Here is a 17,738-nt window from a genome sequence, read left to right as displayed (position 1 = left end):
TTTCTGATGCCTTTTGGATGACACATACTGTCCATTCATGGCTGGCCTGGTTGTAAATGTCCAGTATTGCATGCGTGTGACGCGTGTGTGTGTGTGTGTGTCAGGTGTTTCTCCGTGAAGTTGAGCGTCAGCGACTGCAGGATCTGCTCCATCAGGAGGTTCTGCGTCGGATCGTCACTCTTCAGCGGCGCTTCAGAGCTCTTCTAGAGAGAAACCACTTCATCAGGATGAGACGGGCGGCTGGCCAGATACAGGTACAGGCTTACACACTCACCTTTCTTTTGGGACAGGAATGTTTTAAACGGAAAGCCTGGAAATATCAGGAGTGCTATTGCTATTTTAGTTGATTAAATAAAAGTTGTGTTTTTTTTTTATTTTTTTTTATTGGGAATGTATTTTTTGTAGTTTTAAAAGATTTTTATTTATTTTGTTCAATGGTGATAAAATCATTATCCTGATAATCTTTAGCCTGGAAATATCAGGAGTGCTATTGCTATTTTAGTTGATTAAATAAAAGTAGTGTTTTTTTAATTTTTTTATTGGGAGTGTATTTTTTGTAGTTTTAAAAGATTTTTATTTATTTTGTTCAATGGTGATAAAATCATTATCCTGATAATCTTTAGCCTGGAAATATCAGGAGTGCTATTGCTATATTAGTTGCATAAATAGGCCAACGTTTTTTTTTTTTTTTTAATTGGGAATGTTTTTTTTTTTGTAGTTTTAATTTAATTTTTTTCTGTTTAATGATAAAATGATTATCCTGTTGTCATGAATGACTGGAAACTCATGGAAGTTCATTCATTGGTCATTCAGAAGGTGTGGGAACCGTGGTATTTGGGTTCAATTTTTAAACAGCGGAAGTACTTGCATAAATAAATACAATCATATTAATTAATTTCAAATTTATTTGTATAGCCCTTTTCACAATACATATTGTTTCAAAGCAGCTTTACAGAAAATGCATTTCAGAAATGTACATCGCAAAATACAGTTAGTTAATCATTTATTAATTTAAGGCATAACATATCGCCGGCGTTGGGTCGTCTCTTCTTCACAGGCATCGAGTCGTCTTATTAAATAAATATTTATTACATAAATATTATTTTAACTCTGAATATGAAGTGTCTGTTCCACCATTCAAGGTATTTTATTTAAAAAATAGCTGCATTTACTCTAATAATCCGATTGTAATTGGCCAAATCTGAAATTAAAATTAAAATTTCATTTGGATTGTAAGGGGTGGTTTATATCTTTTCTGAATCTGATCGAGAGGACATGTACACACTTGATCGGATTGAAACCCAAATCTGGAAAGTTCTGCACATGTAGAAATGACGTATGACGCGTGGAATGAGTTTCTGTTGAAAGAATGAAGACAGAAATTGTTATTGTGTTATTCTCAAATTCTCCTTCCACTCATCGTCTGTGAATTGCAGCAGAACAACGTCCCACCAGTCCTTGTTCCTGTCTCTCATCCACAGACGTGTTTCAGGAAGGGGCGTTTTTACTGCTCGATAAATATAAGCAGCGCGACACAACGGTTCATGTGCTCGTCGTCTCCTTATTAATACCCGAAATAGATCAATATTGAGGCCGCTCTTTAAAACAAACAAAAGAAGCAATGTAGGAGAATGGTTAGAATTAGAAATCCCGAAATCCAGACTTTCTTTTGACTATTAGCATAGACGTGTATCTACTTTGCAAGAACTTTACACTTAAGGACTGTTTACAAAAAAAATAATGCTTTGCACAACAATTTGGTTTGATTTTTATAAGTGATTTGTCTGAAAAACAGCTGATGGACTGAATGTAAATATGCAAATCCACTCTCTGACAGTAGGTGGCGCTTATAGAAAAGCAGAAATACCCTGGTTACCCTGTTACACAAAGAGCTGCGCAACTTTCTGTTTCTGACACAAGAAAGTCAAATAGTATTTGGGTTTTCAAACCTTATTAAGACCCGAAATAGATCAATATTAAGTCTGCTCTTTAAAACAATCTAAAAAAGGAAGCAATGTAGGAGAGTAGTATCTGCAAACAGCGGGAAAATGTATATCTGTGCATTGTGCATGTAAAAAAAAAAAAAAAGCACTGGTCAATGATTAATTGCGATTAATCGCATCTAAAATAAAAATTTTTTACGTAATATATGTGTGTGTGTACTGTGTATAATTATTTTGTATATATAAATACATACATATGCATGTATATAGTTTCGAAATATTTGCATGTATATACATAAATTATATTATAAATGAATAACACATTTTCTTTAATATATACATGCATGTGTATACAGTACACACACATATATAATGTACGGTAAACACAAACTTTTATTTTCAGTGCGATTAATCGCGATTAATAGTTGCCCAGCACTAAAAAATAAAATAAAATCAGATTTAAAGCTTGTGACATGAACGCGCACATCAACCGATCACTTTATTTAGCATTCATGTAAACACTACGTTCGGATTCATCGAACCAATGAAATAAAAACGTGTCAATGTAAACGTAGCTAATGTGGATAGACTTGCTATAACATAAATGGATCCTAAAACATTCTTCCCTAAACTAAATAAAAACACTATTCTTAAATAAAGAAAATAAAAAGATAAACGCTTTTTAGTTCATAAATTACCTAAAAAGCTTGCAACTCCTGTATTTATATCACTTCTAATCCGCCAACAATACATGCAATTACTTACTGGAGTTCAGTATTGGAAGTCTATGACATATGGATCCTTTTTTATAATTTTTTTAATATTAAAACTATTTACATTGACGTCTTGGCATTTCCTCAAAGTAGTAAAATAACCGTTTAGTACTGATTTTCTAAAAAGTGCATGTGAAAAAGTGCCTTTGTCCTAAATGCATGTGAGCCAGTATCTCTCTCTCTGCTGTTGTCTGGTGTAGAGCTGGTGGAGGAGCGTTCAGGCGTCTCAGATTGACAGCAGGCTCGAGTGTGAGGCGCGTGTCCAGCGCGAGGCAGCGGTGTGTGTTCAGGCGGCCTGGAGAGGCTTCAGAGAGAGGCGTAGACTCTTGCTGTGGAGAGAAGCAGTCGTGCTGATCCAGAGAAACTGGAGGCTGTGTCGCCGGGAACGAGCGGCTCTCCGGATCCAGACTGAATGGAGAAGATACAGGACCAGAGAGCTTTACCTCAGGCAGCGGGACGTCACGATCCGCATGCAAGCGACAGGTCGAGGATATCTGGCGAGGCAGAGGTACGCTTTCTATAGAGGGCGTCAGTGTTCAGACAAATTGCTTAAAGGGGTGGTTGATTATGATTTCACTTCTCTAACTTTAGTTGCTGTTTGAACATAAACAACATCTGCAAAGTTAAAACAAAGATATTTGCTTTTAAAGAAATTGCTTTTTAAGGACTACAACAAACGGCTGGTAGGAACTACACGACATTCCTCATGGGTTAGTGACATCACCAACCCTAGAATTTACATAAACCCCGCCCCCTGAACACAATTTATAGATTATCATGACAGAATATGCTAATCAATGAAGATTTTTTGCTCCCCTCAAAAAGAGACAATTTTAACATGCTATATAAAAATATATGTGGGTATTTTGAGCTAAAACTTCACACACACACTCTGGGGACATCAGAGACTTGTGAAAAGGGCATTAAAGCACCTCTTTAAAGGAGTAGTTCACTTTAAAGTAAAAATTAGCCCATGATTTATTTACCCTCATGCCATCCTAGGTGTATATGACTTTCTTCTTTCAGACGAATACAATCATAGTTATATTAATACATATCCTGACACTTCCAAACTTTAGAATGGCAGTTGATTGCAACCATCAGATTTAAGCTAAAAAAGTGCATCTATTCATCATAAAAGTGCATCTATTCATCATAAAAGTGCATCTATTCATCATAAAAGTGCATCTATTCATCATAAAAGTGCATCTATTCATCATAAAAGTGCATCTATTAGTCATAAAAGTGCATCTGTCCGTCATAAAAGTGCATCTATTCATCATAAAAGTGCATCTATTCATCATAAAAGTGCATCTATCATCATAAAAGTGCATCTAGCTATCATAAAAGTGCATCTATCATCATAAAAGTGCATCTGTCCGTCATAAAAGTGCATCTATCATCATAAAAGTGCATCTGTCCGTCATAAAAGTGCATCTATCCATCATAAAAGTGCATCTGTCCATCATAAAAGTGCATCTATCATCATAAAAGTGCATCTATCCATCATAAGTGCATCTATCCATCATAAAAGTGCATCTATTAGTCATAAAAGTGCATCTATTCATCATAAAAGTGCATATATCCATCATAAGTGCATCTATCCATCATAAAAGTGCATCTATTCATCATAAAAGTGCATCTATTCATCATAAAAGTGCATCTATTCATCATAAAAGTGCATCTATTCATCATAAAAGTGCATCTATTCATCATAAAGTGCATCTATCCATGATAAAAGTGCATCTATCCATGATAAAAGTGCATCTATCCATCATAAAAGTGCATCTATTCATCATAAAGTGCATCTATCCATCATAAAAGTGCATCTATCCATCATAAAAGTGCATCTATTCATCATAAAAGTGCATCTATTCATCATAAAGTGCATCTATCCATCATAAAAGTGCATCTATCCATCATAAAAGTGCATCTATTCATCATAAAGTGCATCTATCCATCATAAAAGTGCATCTATCCATGATAAAAGTGCATCTATCCATCATAAAAGTGCATCTATCCATCATAAAAGTGCATCTATCCATGATAAAAGTGCATCTATCCATCATAAAAGTGCATCTATTCATCATAAAGTGCATCTATCCATCATAAAAGTGCATCTATCCATCATAAAAGTGCATCTATCCATCATAAAAGTGCATCTATTCATCATAAAGTGCATCTATCCATCATAAAAGTGCATCTATCCATGATAAAAGTGCATCTATCCATCATAAAAGTGCATCTATCCATCATAAAAGTGCATCTATTCATCATAAAAGTGCATCTATTCATCATAAAAGTGCATCTATCCATCATAAAAGTGCATCTATTCATCATAAAGTGCATCTATCCATCATAAAGTGCATCTATCCATCATGTGTGCAAAAGGATTTCCCCCATTGTAAATCCTGTGTAGAGATGGTCTTTTACTGAAAATAACTCTTTTTATTGGGATTATCTTTACATTTTTCAGATTCCGAGAACTTCAAGAGCAGAGATTAAAAACCACTCAGCTGCCGAATGGAAAAACCGATCTGTTAACAGAAGAGGACCAGCTTACAGACATGGGTTTGTGGGAAGACTCCTATGAGGAGCAGGACCGGAGCAAACCGGTCCTCAGTGGAGATGTTTCCGAAGAGATGGAGACGGAAGGTACGGGGATAGTACAACTCAAAACCCATGTGTTTAAACAGTATTATCAGTCATGACATGTTTCTCTTAAACACTTTCCATAACTCTGTATTACAGTCATAATGTTTCCTTGCGCAACATTAAGGCCCGTTCACACCAACGACGATAACTATAAAGATATAGTTTTAAAAATCGTTCTCCATATTAAAGAATAGGACAGTTCACACCACAACTGTAATGATAAAGATATGCAATATCTTCGGGATCACTTTTAGGAGTTTTTTTTTTTTGTCCAGCTGTCGAACGATAAAACACTGACAGCCAATCAGAATCCAGAATCCATTCTTATTTAAGGACTCGCACATTTAAACCGGCAGACAACATTGTGGAGAAGTTAATCGCCGAGGTCCAGAAAATCCAACACAGTTTGACAGTCAAGCCCCTTTTCAAGTAAATGGATGTGGAAAACAATGTTCTGAATGAATGGTGAGAAGTATTACTACCTCAGGTATCCAGCGCTCGTTTCAACAACATTGTCTTGCTTCCTTTGAATTTGCTGTGAAAAAGACTAACTTTAGGTGTTGTTTTTATTCCACTATATTGACTACGTCAGCTAAATTCACTGTTAGATTATTAGCTCGATTACACTAGCTTCACTCAAAAGACAGCATGCTGAGGACATCTGCTGGTTAAAGCTGTGTAAATGCAACAAGAACAGCAAAAACATGTTCAGTGACGGTTTACACACTCTGAAACCGCAGCCCGCGAGCTTAGATTAAACGGACCGTTATCGTTCGTTGCTGTGGATGAAAATATCGTTATAGTTATCGCTCTTGGTGTGAATGGGCCTATAGTCTTTTACATTCGACTGCCCACCTTCTGTGCTGTCTGTACAAAGTGTTATGTGTTCGTTTCTGGTTATTGTTTCTGTTTGTATTCAATTTAAATGCGACATGCAACTGCAATCGCTCATTTCTCAGACTGGGCAAACGTCTATTCCACATTTATTATGCATGAACTGATTGGGGGGTTTTTTTACCGTTAATCTAAAATCTGCTTTAAAGTTAAGAACGTAAGGATGAAGTTTGATTGGTTATGTAACGTTGGATAGAATGATGGTCCGGCCACCGGGTATCAGCGCACATAAGGTACTCGCTGTGCAGTAATTTGCAAACGTTTTGTTGAGAAATGAAAGCAGGTCGCACCACAACCATTATTTGCACTCGCACAAATGCTCCCAAATATATTTTTAGGTCACACAGATTAAATTTCAGGAGCATATTTTGGTCGCAATTTCGAGCCTTGTATTGTTATCGTTATAGTTATCGTTCTTGGTGTGAATTGGCCTATAGTCTTTTACATTCAACTGCCCACCTTCTGTGGTGTCTGTACAAAGTGTTGTGTTTTTGTTTCTGAAGTATTCGATTAAAATGCGACATGCAACTGCAATCGCTCATTTCTTGGACTGGGCAAATGTCTATTCCACATTTATTATGCATGAACTGATTCTTTACTGTTATTGTGAAGTGTCCTTAAGCTTTGGAAAGGCGCTATATAAATTAAACATTATTATTATTTATAGTACAACCGACTTCTGAAGTGCCGATCCGAGAAAGACCCCGAACTCTGGAGGATCCCAACCAGAGGACGAGAGCCAAACGGGAAAGCCGCCGGATGCGCGAGCTGGAGCAAGCCAAGTTCAGCCTGGAGCTTCTTAAGGTTCGGTCCACTGGAGAAATGGATCTGGTCAGCGAGATCGTTCACTCTCCTCAGGGAACACCGGACAGCCAGAGCTCCAGAGGCAGCTTTGAGCTGCTCAATATAGACGAGTATTTAAAAGACAAGGCACCTTGTGCCGAACCAGAGGATCTCGGTTCTCCTTCTTCCGTCCCAGACCAACATGATGTGTTCTCCGACATTCCCGAATCCACTTTCCCTTCTAACATCTTATCAGAACCGTCTGGCCAAGCTCAGCTTCCTGGAAAACTAAACTCGCTCCCTACTTTCTACACTCCTCCCCCATCAGAAAGCAGCTCTTTAATCGTAAAGTCTAGCGCTAATGTGTCCGCGCCGGGGCATCTTAGCAAGCCTGTGAAAGACAAGGAGTCGACGCGGAGGCCGATGGTCGTGGTCATTAGCATGCAGAAGGAAAGCGTCGTAGATGACGTGGATTTGAAGCTTCCTGAGGTTAAAGATAGTGCCGTCCAGACCAGTCCTGCGCAGCCAAGCAGAGACAGTCTTTATGTGCTGGAAAAGCTCGAGAAGCTCAACGAGGAGAAGCAAGAGCGCCAGAAACATCAGCAGCAACAGAGCGAAAGAGAGATGATGGAGCAGATCCGGCAGCAGAAACACATCCTCGAAGAACAGCGCAAGCATTTGGCGCAGTACGACCGGGAGATGTTCGAGAAGCAGAGAGTCGAGGCTCTGCAGAGGATTGAACAGAGACTAGAAGAGGCGGATCGATTCGGACCTGCTCCAATGGCTCAACCCGAGGCTGATCTCAGCTCACAGACTGTGGTTTCAGGAAGAGAAGATGCTCCGTCACTCCTCAGAGAGCGACCGAAGGACAGCCGCAGCGTAGCCGAAGGATGGGCGCCGAAGTTGACCCTGGAATCCAGAGGAGATGAAGCCAGAAGGAGAATCAACAAGCCGTCCAACATCAGCGTGTCTGAGAGGCCTGCCAACATTTTCTTTTCTCCAAAGGCCAAGCTTCCCATCTCAAAGTAAGTCGAGTCAAGTCACCTCTTTATATAGAGCTTTTAACCCTAAGCATCCATTCAATTGTTTTAGAAAAAAAGGTCTGAAAATGTTTTAAATATAATGAAAAAAAATTAGATTCAGCATTAGTGATGTGGCAGCAAGCTATAATGCACATACGTGATCTTTTGTGTTTCTTAGAGGTCGAATTAATTTCAAAATCTGCCAAACTTCCAATACTACTTCTGAATAGGATGTCTACTTCATAAATTGTATGAAAATTGTCAAAATGATGGTTCAGATTAGAGTGCGGATCGGGCCGAATTTTTCTGTCCGAGCCCGGCCCGCGTCCGACAGAGCAGTAACCGAACCCGACCCGAGCCCGACAGGCATAAAGATATTTATGTTCGAGCCCGACCCGAGACCGGCAGTTAAAACCCCATTTTTTTCCTCATACTAATGACAATTGTACGTTTGTTTGTGTGGAAAGCCGCTTTTATTAAGCAACTTTAGGAAGGCAATCAGAAATGTCAACAGGATGAGCGCATTAGAGCACGGAGCAACAAGCGCTCTTAACACAAGCGCGCGCACGTTATGCACGTGTTTCGTTGTCATGGCTACATAAACAAATGTCCGCACACAGGAAGACGGATGTTATGGTAATATTTTACATGTATTTTAATCACAAAAACGATCGTTTGCATCAAGTGAAAGCATCAGGCACATTGGCTACCTACATAAGCTGTTTTAAATTTTAAATGTTCAATGCCTTGTCGCGCTGATGTGACCGAGCCCGGGTCGGGTATCCATCCTCTAGTTCAGATCACTCAAACAACATATGGAAATGGAGGCGCCCTTGTATGGGCAGCACTAGTGGAGAAGTGTGGTACTGCGCCCAAACTAAATCTCACTGAACGCTTATTTTCTGAGATTATTATTATTTATTATTTTGATTTTTGACTGTAAAATTCTAAAACAATGTGCTATCTTCATGTGCAAGTTGTCATCTTTTTCAGAAAAAGATTAGCTTTCAACAGATTCCAGTTATTGACCATTATTGTGTGTGGTGAGTTTGTAAATACAATTTAAATAGACACAAATAAAAAAAAACGAGAATAAAATTCCGATTTTTATTTAGAAAAAAACAGAAAAATCACGAACGAAAGAAACTAACACTCTAAAGTTGGAGAATGAAGTATAATACAACTATACAAGTCTTTTTGTGACATTGGGTTGCACAGTTTTCATTTAGGACACTTTTTTTCATACACACACACATACAAATGCGTCCATTCATATTAGGCACGCACACACACACATGCATACACCTCATGTAAAGATACGTGAAAAAGTAACGGCCATCCGCCTCCCAAGTTTCATTAAAAATCATCCCAATCCCCTCTTCTGCTGTCTACCACTTCTTTCGTCATGTATTTATTCATTTCTTTTATAATTTTATGCAATCCAAAACACTCGAACACGCGCTTCGTATCTCTCGGTTCAAATCCTTTCTTCCCGCTCTGCCAGAAAGCCCGCTGTCATTTGCTGACGGAAAGCAAGAAATTACCATAATAAGCCGTATATTGCCGAAAAGCGCATGTTGTCTACTGTCAGGGGCAATTTGAATGGTTTTGATAGTGCAAACGGTTGAAGAGTTACGGTACAATGAATACAGCACACAAACCGCGGGTCCGCTTACATCGACATGTTTCTACGGTGGCCCTAACGGACAAACGCGTTTCGTCACTATTGTTCTTTGTGCAATGAATAAAACACTGACACAATGATGAACAAGTAACAATAATATTCACAATAACATCGTTTTACTGAATAGTTATGTAAACATAATCTCTTAATTTATATTGGTAAAGAAAACTCATTGCTCAACTGGCTACTCTGTTGTCTCAGACGATGACATCACTTCCTGTCGGCCACCGTAACTTCTGTTGGGTGCAATTCGCAACCTCACCACTAGATGCTGCTAGAAATTACACAGTGCACCTTTAAAATGTCTTCACTTAAAAAGTCTAAAATCTACTATCATTAAACTTGCAGAAACACTGTAACCTTTGAACTTCTTTTAGGTTGGATAAGGACATAGCCAATCAAGGGAAAGCTCCAGGAGTCCAGGACGGAGTGAGCCTCTTGGGTTACAAACCCACTAAGAGTGAGGTAAGAGAGACACTTCAGCTCATGGCGGACTTTAAACGTCTTCTCGCTTTCTTTCCCCCTCATTAATGAATACATTTGTCTTTGAGCTCTTTCTAACTCTTGGTGGGGTCACCTGACCTTGATGACCGAGGGAGCAGCTTCACTTGTGTTATTATCATTTGGTTGATTAGGTTGGCCGACCGGGTCATAAAAAAGCCCGTATGGCGCGGACGCGCTCAGACTTCATGACCCGCGGCTCAGTCGAGGGGGAGTCAGAGGACGAGGAGTGTGATGAGACTCCTCTAGAGGCTTGTCACAGTGACTCGGAAATGGTAATTCAATGGTGTGATCTAGCGCACGCAGGTCTCTCTCTCTAACTCTTCCAGAAGAAGCTGATAGATCGCCTTACTGACCCTCTCTGTCCAGCTCAAGGAGACAGTCTTCAACTTCAGATGCACAAACACCTTTTGAAAACTATTCTTATCTGTGATGGCTGGTGTTGTTCTGCAAAAATCATTTCCGAATTCGTTTTTTTGTCTCATGAGGAAGGAGTTAACTTTGACTACCCTAATTTTAAAAACAAAATTATTAATGCTGGGCAACTATTAATCACATCCAAAATAAAAGTTTGTGTTTACATAATATATATGTGTGTGTACTGTGTATAATTATTTTGTATATAAATAACAAATTGTCCTTAAATATATACATGCATATGTGTGTGTTTATATATACAAAATAATTATACACAGTACACACACATATATTATGTAAACACAAACTTTTATTTTGGATGTGATTTAATAGTTGCCCAGAACTAATATATATATATTAGGGCTGTCAAAAGATTAATCGTAATTAATCGCATCCAAAATAAAAGTTTGTGTTATAATACATAATATATGTGTGTGTACTGTGTATAATTATCTATATATATAAAAACACACACAATCATGTATATATTTAAGAAAAATTGGTTATATTTACATATAAAATATTTATATATAATATAAATTATATAAATGTATATACAGTATATAAATGCAAATATTTCTTAAATATATACTTGAATGTGTGTGTATTTATACATAATAATTATACACAGTACACACACATAAACTCAAACTTTTATTTTGGATGCGATTAATCGCGATTAATCTTTTGACAGCCCTAATATATATATATATAAAATAACACATTTTCCTTAATCATATACATGCATATGTATGTATTTATAGATGAATAAAAATATATATACACATACAAAATAATTGTACATATATGTGTATATGTACATACACATATATTTTGTAAACACAAACTTTTATTTTGGATGTGATTAATAGTTTCCCAGCACTAAAAAAAAATAAAATAATACAATTTGAGCCAGAATTGTTCATCTACACATTGGCGCATAGATCAGCCACACAGATCTGGACGGCTTCCATCAGAAGTTTGCTCTCCTCTCCTGATGTGAGATGTGTAACCCACAGCACTCTTCACGATCTGAGCACACTGCTTGCCTAGACGTAACCGCTGTGCTATTTACTGTATAGGTATCGCTTCTTCCTGAACAACCAGGACATCCGACTGCTTTCTTCACTGCCAGCTTCACTGTTTAACATCTCGCTCTGTCTCCTCCTCTGCAGCCAGGCTAAAGCTGTGGAGCTGGCATGGCGCAATGTTCTTCTTTTCCTTTTCTGTAGCCCTCTTTTTAATACACTTTCCAGTCTTCTTGATTAACATTTCAGTAGAACTGCACAGTTACTTCCTGGTTTTCAATAAGCCAGCTTGGACATTTCCGGTGAACATCGACTTTTTAATGTGGTTATATTTTAATGCAGTTATCTCACTTGCCTAATTTGCCAATAAACCAGTTTTATTGATTGCATTCAAGACTAATGAGAACGTTTGAATAAGAAACACTGTCTGTAACTGGACACGCTCACGCAACATTTTTCCAGCATTTGCAATGTTATTTTTAATGTGATGACCAAAAACATTATTTGCTCATCCTCCTGAGATCTGCCCCATTTGTATATCCAAACATTTCAAGACGTAGGAAATTCAACATTTGATAGAAAACACTTTCATAAAAAAAACAAAAAAACACATAAATTACCACTATGACCAGTAGATGGCGGCAGAGGAGCATTTATTGGCTCATATTGACCATTTCATGTAATATTTGTTCACACGTTTCGCTTTTGGATGAATATTAAACATTATAAAATCACTACGTCTAAAAATAGTCAAATTTTTTGCGCTTCTTTGTAGTTAAGTATGACGTTGGAAAAGTCAACAATAACTTTTCTTCAACCTGTGAATGAATTACACAGAAAGCGAGCGCCGCATCTCCCTTTATAATCACAGAATCTGCCAGAAACGACCATTTTGTTAAATGAATTTAATTAAAGTGCACAATTAAACTTTAATTCACAGCGAGGAAGAACACGAAGAGACGCGTCTTTTTTATGTCGTCTTACGTTTGAATAACTAATTCAATGTGTATTTAAGTGACTATATTCTGATTATAAACTGAGTATTACACTATTGATGCTGTTAAAGCCGCCTCAGGACATGAAGATACCGACACACCGGAAGTTTTCTGCTGGCTTTTATTATTCCAGAAGTTCTTTATAACATTTCATGCCTATAGTCAGTTCAATCACCATCTGGGTCTTTGTATGAAACTGATGCCTCTTCCATATCAACGTGGTAATTACATTAATGCAAGTTAAGTTCGAGTAGCAAGGTTGACAGTGTTTCCAGTTTGTTTACTTATTATTGGTTTGTGCTCATTAAAATACAGGAGAAACTCGACAAATTATAACATCGTGCAAAAGTTCATTTATTTCAGTAATTCAACTTAAAAGGTGAAACTAATATATTATATAGACTCATTACATGCAAAGTGAGATATTTCAAGCCTTTATTTGTTATAATTTTGATGATTATGGCTTACAGCTTATGAAAACCTTTTCACAATATTATAATTTTGAATTTGGGGTTTTCATAAGCTGTAAGCCATAATCGTCAAAATTATAACAAATAAAGGCTTGAAATATCACACTTTGCATGTAATGAGTCTATATAATATATTAGTTTATATTTATATTTATATTTATTTATTATATTTATAGTTTATATTAGGTTGTTATTTTACACAAAAGGTACCAGTTTTGTAGAATGACCCATTTAACTGTGTGTGTGTGTGTGTGTGTGTGTGTGTGTGTGTGTGTGTGTGTGTGTGTGTGTGTGTGTGTGTGTGTGTGTGTGTGTGTGTGTTTTTAAGAGTTCAGAAGTTATTTTGTTGTCCTAGTCATATGCTATCATTAAAGTGCACTTTCATTGTGTGCTGCTGGTCAGTATCAGTGCATTAGTGTTGCAGAATAAATTGATTTAAACACTTAGTGCCTTCAGACTGTCAAGGAGCAACATGTTTGTACTCTTCGTGCCCGCTCTACGTGCTTTAAAATGACACTGTCTTCCGGCACATGGTGGCTGAAGTGAAAGGAAGAGCTATTGAAGGCCGAGATCTTTGCTCTGACATGCTCTGCTATGGTAATGTCTTCCAGCCGGTCACCGCCGCTGAGGAGCAGAAGAACATGTATAAGACCGCGTCGACCGGAGAGCTGGCCAAGAGTGACGCCAGGAAGAACACTCACGGAGACGGAAGGTGCTCGTTTTTTTTTTTTTACAAACAATTAGTTTTGAACATTCAAGACAAGAGACTAAAATACTCATTTACTTATATTGTTCCAGCACTGTATTTTCTCTTCCTTTTTTCCTCATGAAGAATGTCCAAAGTGTTTTTGTTAACACTTTACAATAAGGTTCATTAGTTAACATTAGTTATGTACCTTAGTTATTAACATCAACAATGCTTCTTCATTAATCTTAGTTAATGTTAATTTCAACATTTACACTTTAATAAAAAATGCTGGGTTGTTTCAACCCAATTTTGGGTAAAATATGGACAAACCCAAACGTTGGGTTAAAAATGTAATGTAAAAATTTAACCCAACGGCTGGGTTTGTCCATATTTTACCCAAAATTGGGTTGAAACAACCCAGCATATTTTAGAGTGTACAAATACGTTATTAAAATCAAAGGTTGTGTTTGTTAACATTAGTTAATACACTGTGAACTAACATGGACTAATAATGAACAGCTGTATTTTACACTCTAAAAAATGCTGAGTTGTTTTAACCCAATTTTGGGTCAAATATGGACAAACCCAAACGTTGGATCAAAAATGCAATTTAAAAATTTAACCCAACGGCTGGGTTTGTCCATATTTGACCCAAAATTGGGTTAAAACAACCCAGCATTTTTTAGAGTGTATTAACAAAGATTAATAAATACTGTAACAAATGTATTGCTCATTCTTAGTTCTTATTAGTTAATACATTACCTAATGTTAACTAATGAACCTTATTTTAAGTGTTTCTGTGGTAACACTTTATTTTACATTTATTCAATATGTTTACATTTATTAAATTATTCATAATTACATGCAACTAACCCTCAACCAAATCCTAATCCTACACTAACCCTATAGCAAGTACATGTAGTCGCTTAATATTACTCAGAACTTAAATATATAATTACACTGTAACAATGACACCTTAAAATAAAGTGTAACCGTAAGTTAGTCACTCTGGTGCCTTTAGATTCGGTCTCTTTTTCATGCAAATATTTTTTTTTTGGGGGGGGTTATTTAAGAAAGGAAATTAGAACATAAAGTTAATGAAGGCAAAATGAAAGTATTTGTGAACATCTGTGTTGTCTGCAGGGTTCGTGGTAAAATGCGGTTTTGGGGAAAGGCCAGGCATGGAGAGAAGAAGACCTCGCGAGAGCGGCTGTTGTGTGGCAGTGATGCTCTGGAAGGAGATTACGCTGAAGCCATTCTTCTGATGGAAGAGGGTGAGATGAGAGGAAAAACATGTTTCACGCTTATTGAGAACAAAGCCTTTTTGGTCATTTATAAAACGGTTAGTTCCAGTCCTTGATTCTGATTGGTCAATAGCTGTGTTTCATTCACGATAAAACACGGCTATGACCGCTTCACCCAACGGTTCTGTGTGTCACTACACAACACCCCTAGCAACCGCTCTTAGCAACGTAAACACATGTTTGTTCTCATTAATATTGTTAATTGACCGTTCGCAAAAGCCACGCCCCTTAGTTATTGTTACTACGCCCGTCAAACAATTGAGAACCAGACACATGGCTGGGTTGAGCTCCATACATTAAGTGATTGGTTTTGGAGTAATGCAGCAGACATATCCTCCAGTGCACGACAGAAAGTATAGACACATGCACAAAACAGTTTTGTAAAATTATATATCAATCATTTTTATTTGATCATAATCATTTTACAAAACTGTTTTGCGCATGTGCTCCCGCGCGCACTATTTCAGTCACAACACTGCAATCAGAGGACGCGCTGAAACCATCAACTCTCTGTTCTCTTCATTCATAACTCAGCCGACTGAGAAGGAGCAGTATAGTAGAGTATTATGAGAGAGCGAGTGTACCTGCATTACAGTAGATAAAGCATTTTCCTTCAGGTCAGTCCTATATTTGTAATAAAAAAATCAGTTTGAATGTCCGCTGTGATATCTGGTCCTTTTAACACTTAGGTTAAGGGTTTTCCCGTGTTCTGACACTAGTCACTTGTCAGATTCTTGCTTCTCCGTGTTCACAACAAGTTTGAGTCCTTACAATATAAAAGTCTTCTCTACTGATTGACTCGCTCATAAAGACAGTCTGTGCCGCCATCTAAAGGCGAAATACTGTAACTTCTAGTCCAAAATTGGTCAAAAATATGGACAGGAAGGAAGGCTTTTAGTGATTTACTTCATGAAAGTTGCATTGATACATTTTTTTGGCTTTAATATTTGTATTGTGTGGTAACCGTTTAATAAAAGCAATAAGTGACACGTGACTTATTCACGATACAGCAGTAGCCTCGAGTACCTTATTGCTTACTTAAAGGTGCATTGTGTAATATTTAGGAGGATCTGTTGACAGAAATGCAATATCATATACATAACTATATTATCAGTGGTGTATAGACCAATGTCGAGCCGACGTCACAGTTAGCTGGAGGCAAAACAAAGGGAGAACTGGAGGCGGCCAATACAAACCAGCACAGATTCGGCTACATAATAAAGGAGCTTAAATTATTATTATTAATATTATTATTAAATGTCATCTTGTTGGGTGCAAGAATCGATGAAAAATTAATATGCTGTATCTGGAATTTTTATTTCTAGAAAATATTCACATCATTAAAATTGCACCGTAATGTCACTCTTTACATTGTCGTCTTCTGGCCTCGGCGCTGGCTCGGCAGAACTGCGGATCGTACCACAAGTCTCGTGAGCATTCAGCGCATAGATCATCTGAAGATGTATACACCCTCAGTTTCTCTTACACTCGGTTTCTCTATCGGGTCGGTGTAGATTAGGGTGACCACCCGTCCCGCTTAGCGTTGTACCGCACAGCATTTTCACCCCTTGTCCCGCACGTCGCATATTGAGAAAATGTCTCGCATTTTCATCAGTCTGTTGGTTTTTAATTATCATATTAAGAAAACGTTCATGCGTTCTTTTGCCCTTTTAAAAAGCATTTTATTTATTCTTTTTGCGGCATAGCTTTCCACCTATATTTAACAGCGCTTCGTCAGAAGTACAAATACAACAGCCGTTTTTTAAATCCTATCCAATGGTTGAGAAGAAAGGTGTAAACACGGTCACTAGTAGGTTGTGACGGCTGTCAATCAAAATGTGGACCGCTGATTCGTTCCATGTGTTCCCTGTCAGAAAACAAATGGATAATTAGGTTAATTTAAATTTTTAATTGTGGTTGTCTAAAAATATGAAAGTTTTTGGTTTAATATATTCTTAACATATAAGACTGTCAATGTAATTTCATTTTTATCAGCTAAAAGGCAGAATAAATTGTTTTATTAAGTTAGGTAGACATTATATAACAGTTTCAGGTTATGTTTTAGTGTTGGTAACATGTCCCACATTGTCCCACACAAACTTAGAATCGTCCCGCATTTGGTTCATTTGATGGTGGTCACCCTAGTGTAGATGTCAGGCTTCTCAACTGGAGGCGGTGTTAACGTTAATCCTGTCAGATCGTCCATCACTGAGTGAGCGTATACGGGTCGGCCAATCTGGTGCCGTCCGTTAAAATTAACTTTTGCAAATAACAATCGCGGTCCTGGACAGTGTGTGTGAGCTTGCACATTAAGATAAAATCGGATTTTCTCCAGTCATTGTTAAAAAAAAACAAGCTAACAAAACTTGCAAACTACGTTAGTGAAGCGGCCGGAGGGATCGTTCTGCAACCACCTAAGCTCCGCCCACAATAAAACGTCACCTTGTTTACTAACTGAAAAGGGGTCTATAAAGACCTTACATAATGAGCCGTTATGTTTTTATTACCTTAGAATGAGCCATTTCTATCTACTATCGAAATGCGCTGTCATGTTTCTACGGTGGCCCTAAACGGACAAACG

At 37.6% G+C, this 17,738-nt stretch overlaps 1 protein-coding gene across 4 annotated transcripts in view; it reads left to right on the top strand.

Annotated features, from left to right (window-relative positions):
* Positions 1-17,738, top strand: part of myo9aa (myosin IXAa) — a 184,030-nt gene that overhangs the window by 138,355 nt on the left and 27,937 nt on the right. For all 4 annotated transcript variants that reach the window (XM_079598576.1, XM_079598578.1, XM_079598577.1 and 1 more), the window contains 8 exons: positions 105-254; positions 2,917-3,224; positions 5,193-5,371; positions 6,933-8,073; positions 10,132-10,219; positions 10,390-10,530; positions 13,777-13,877; positions 14,997-15,127. In XM_079598576.1, coding sequence (XP_079454702.1) covers positions 105-254; positions 2,917-3,224; positions 5,193-5,371; positions 6,933-8,073; positions 10,132-10,219; positions 10,390-10,530; positions 13,777-13,877; positions 14,997-15,127 — 2,239 coding nt within the window. The remainder of the gene's footprint in view (positions 1-104; positions 255-2,916; positions 3,225-5,192; positions 5,372-6,932; positions 8,074-10,131; positions 10,220-10,389; positions 10,531-13,776; positions 13,878-14,996; positions 15,128-17,738) is intronic.

The sequence above is a fragment of the Phoxinus phoxinus genome (genome assembly GCF_949152265.1).
Source record: "Phoxinus phoxinus genome assembly, chromosome: 2".
Classification (NCBI taxonomy): Eukaryota; Metazoa; Chordata; class Actinopteri; order Cypriniformes; family Leuciscidae; genus Phoxinus; species Phoxinus phoxinus.
This window is presented reverse-complemented; position numbering and strand designations above follow the sequence as displayed.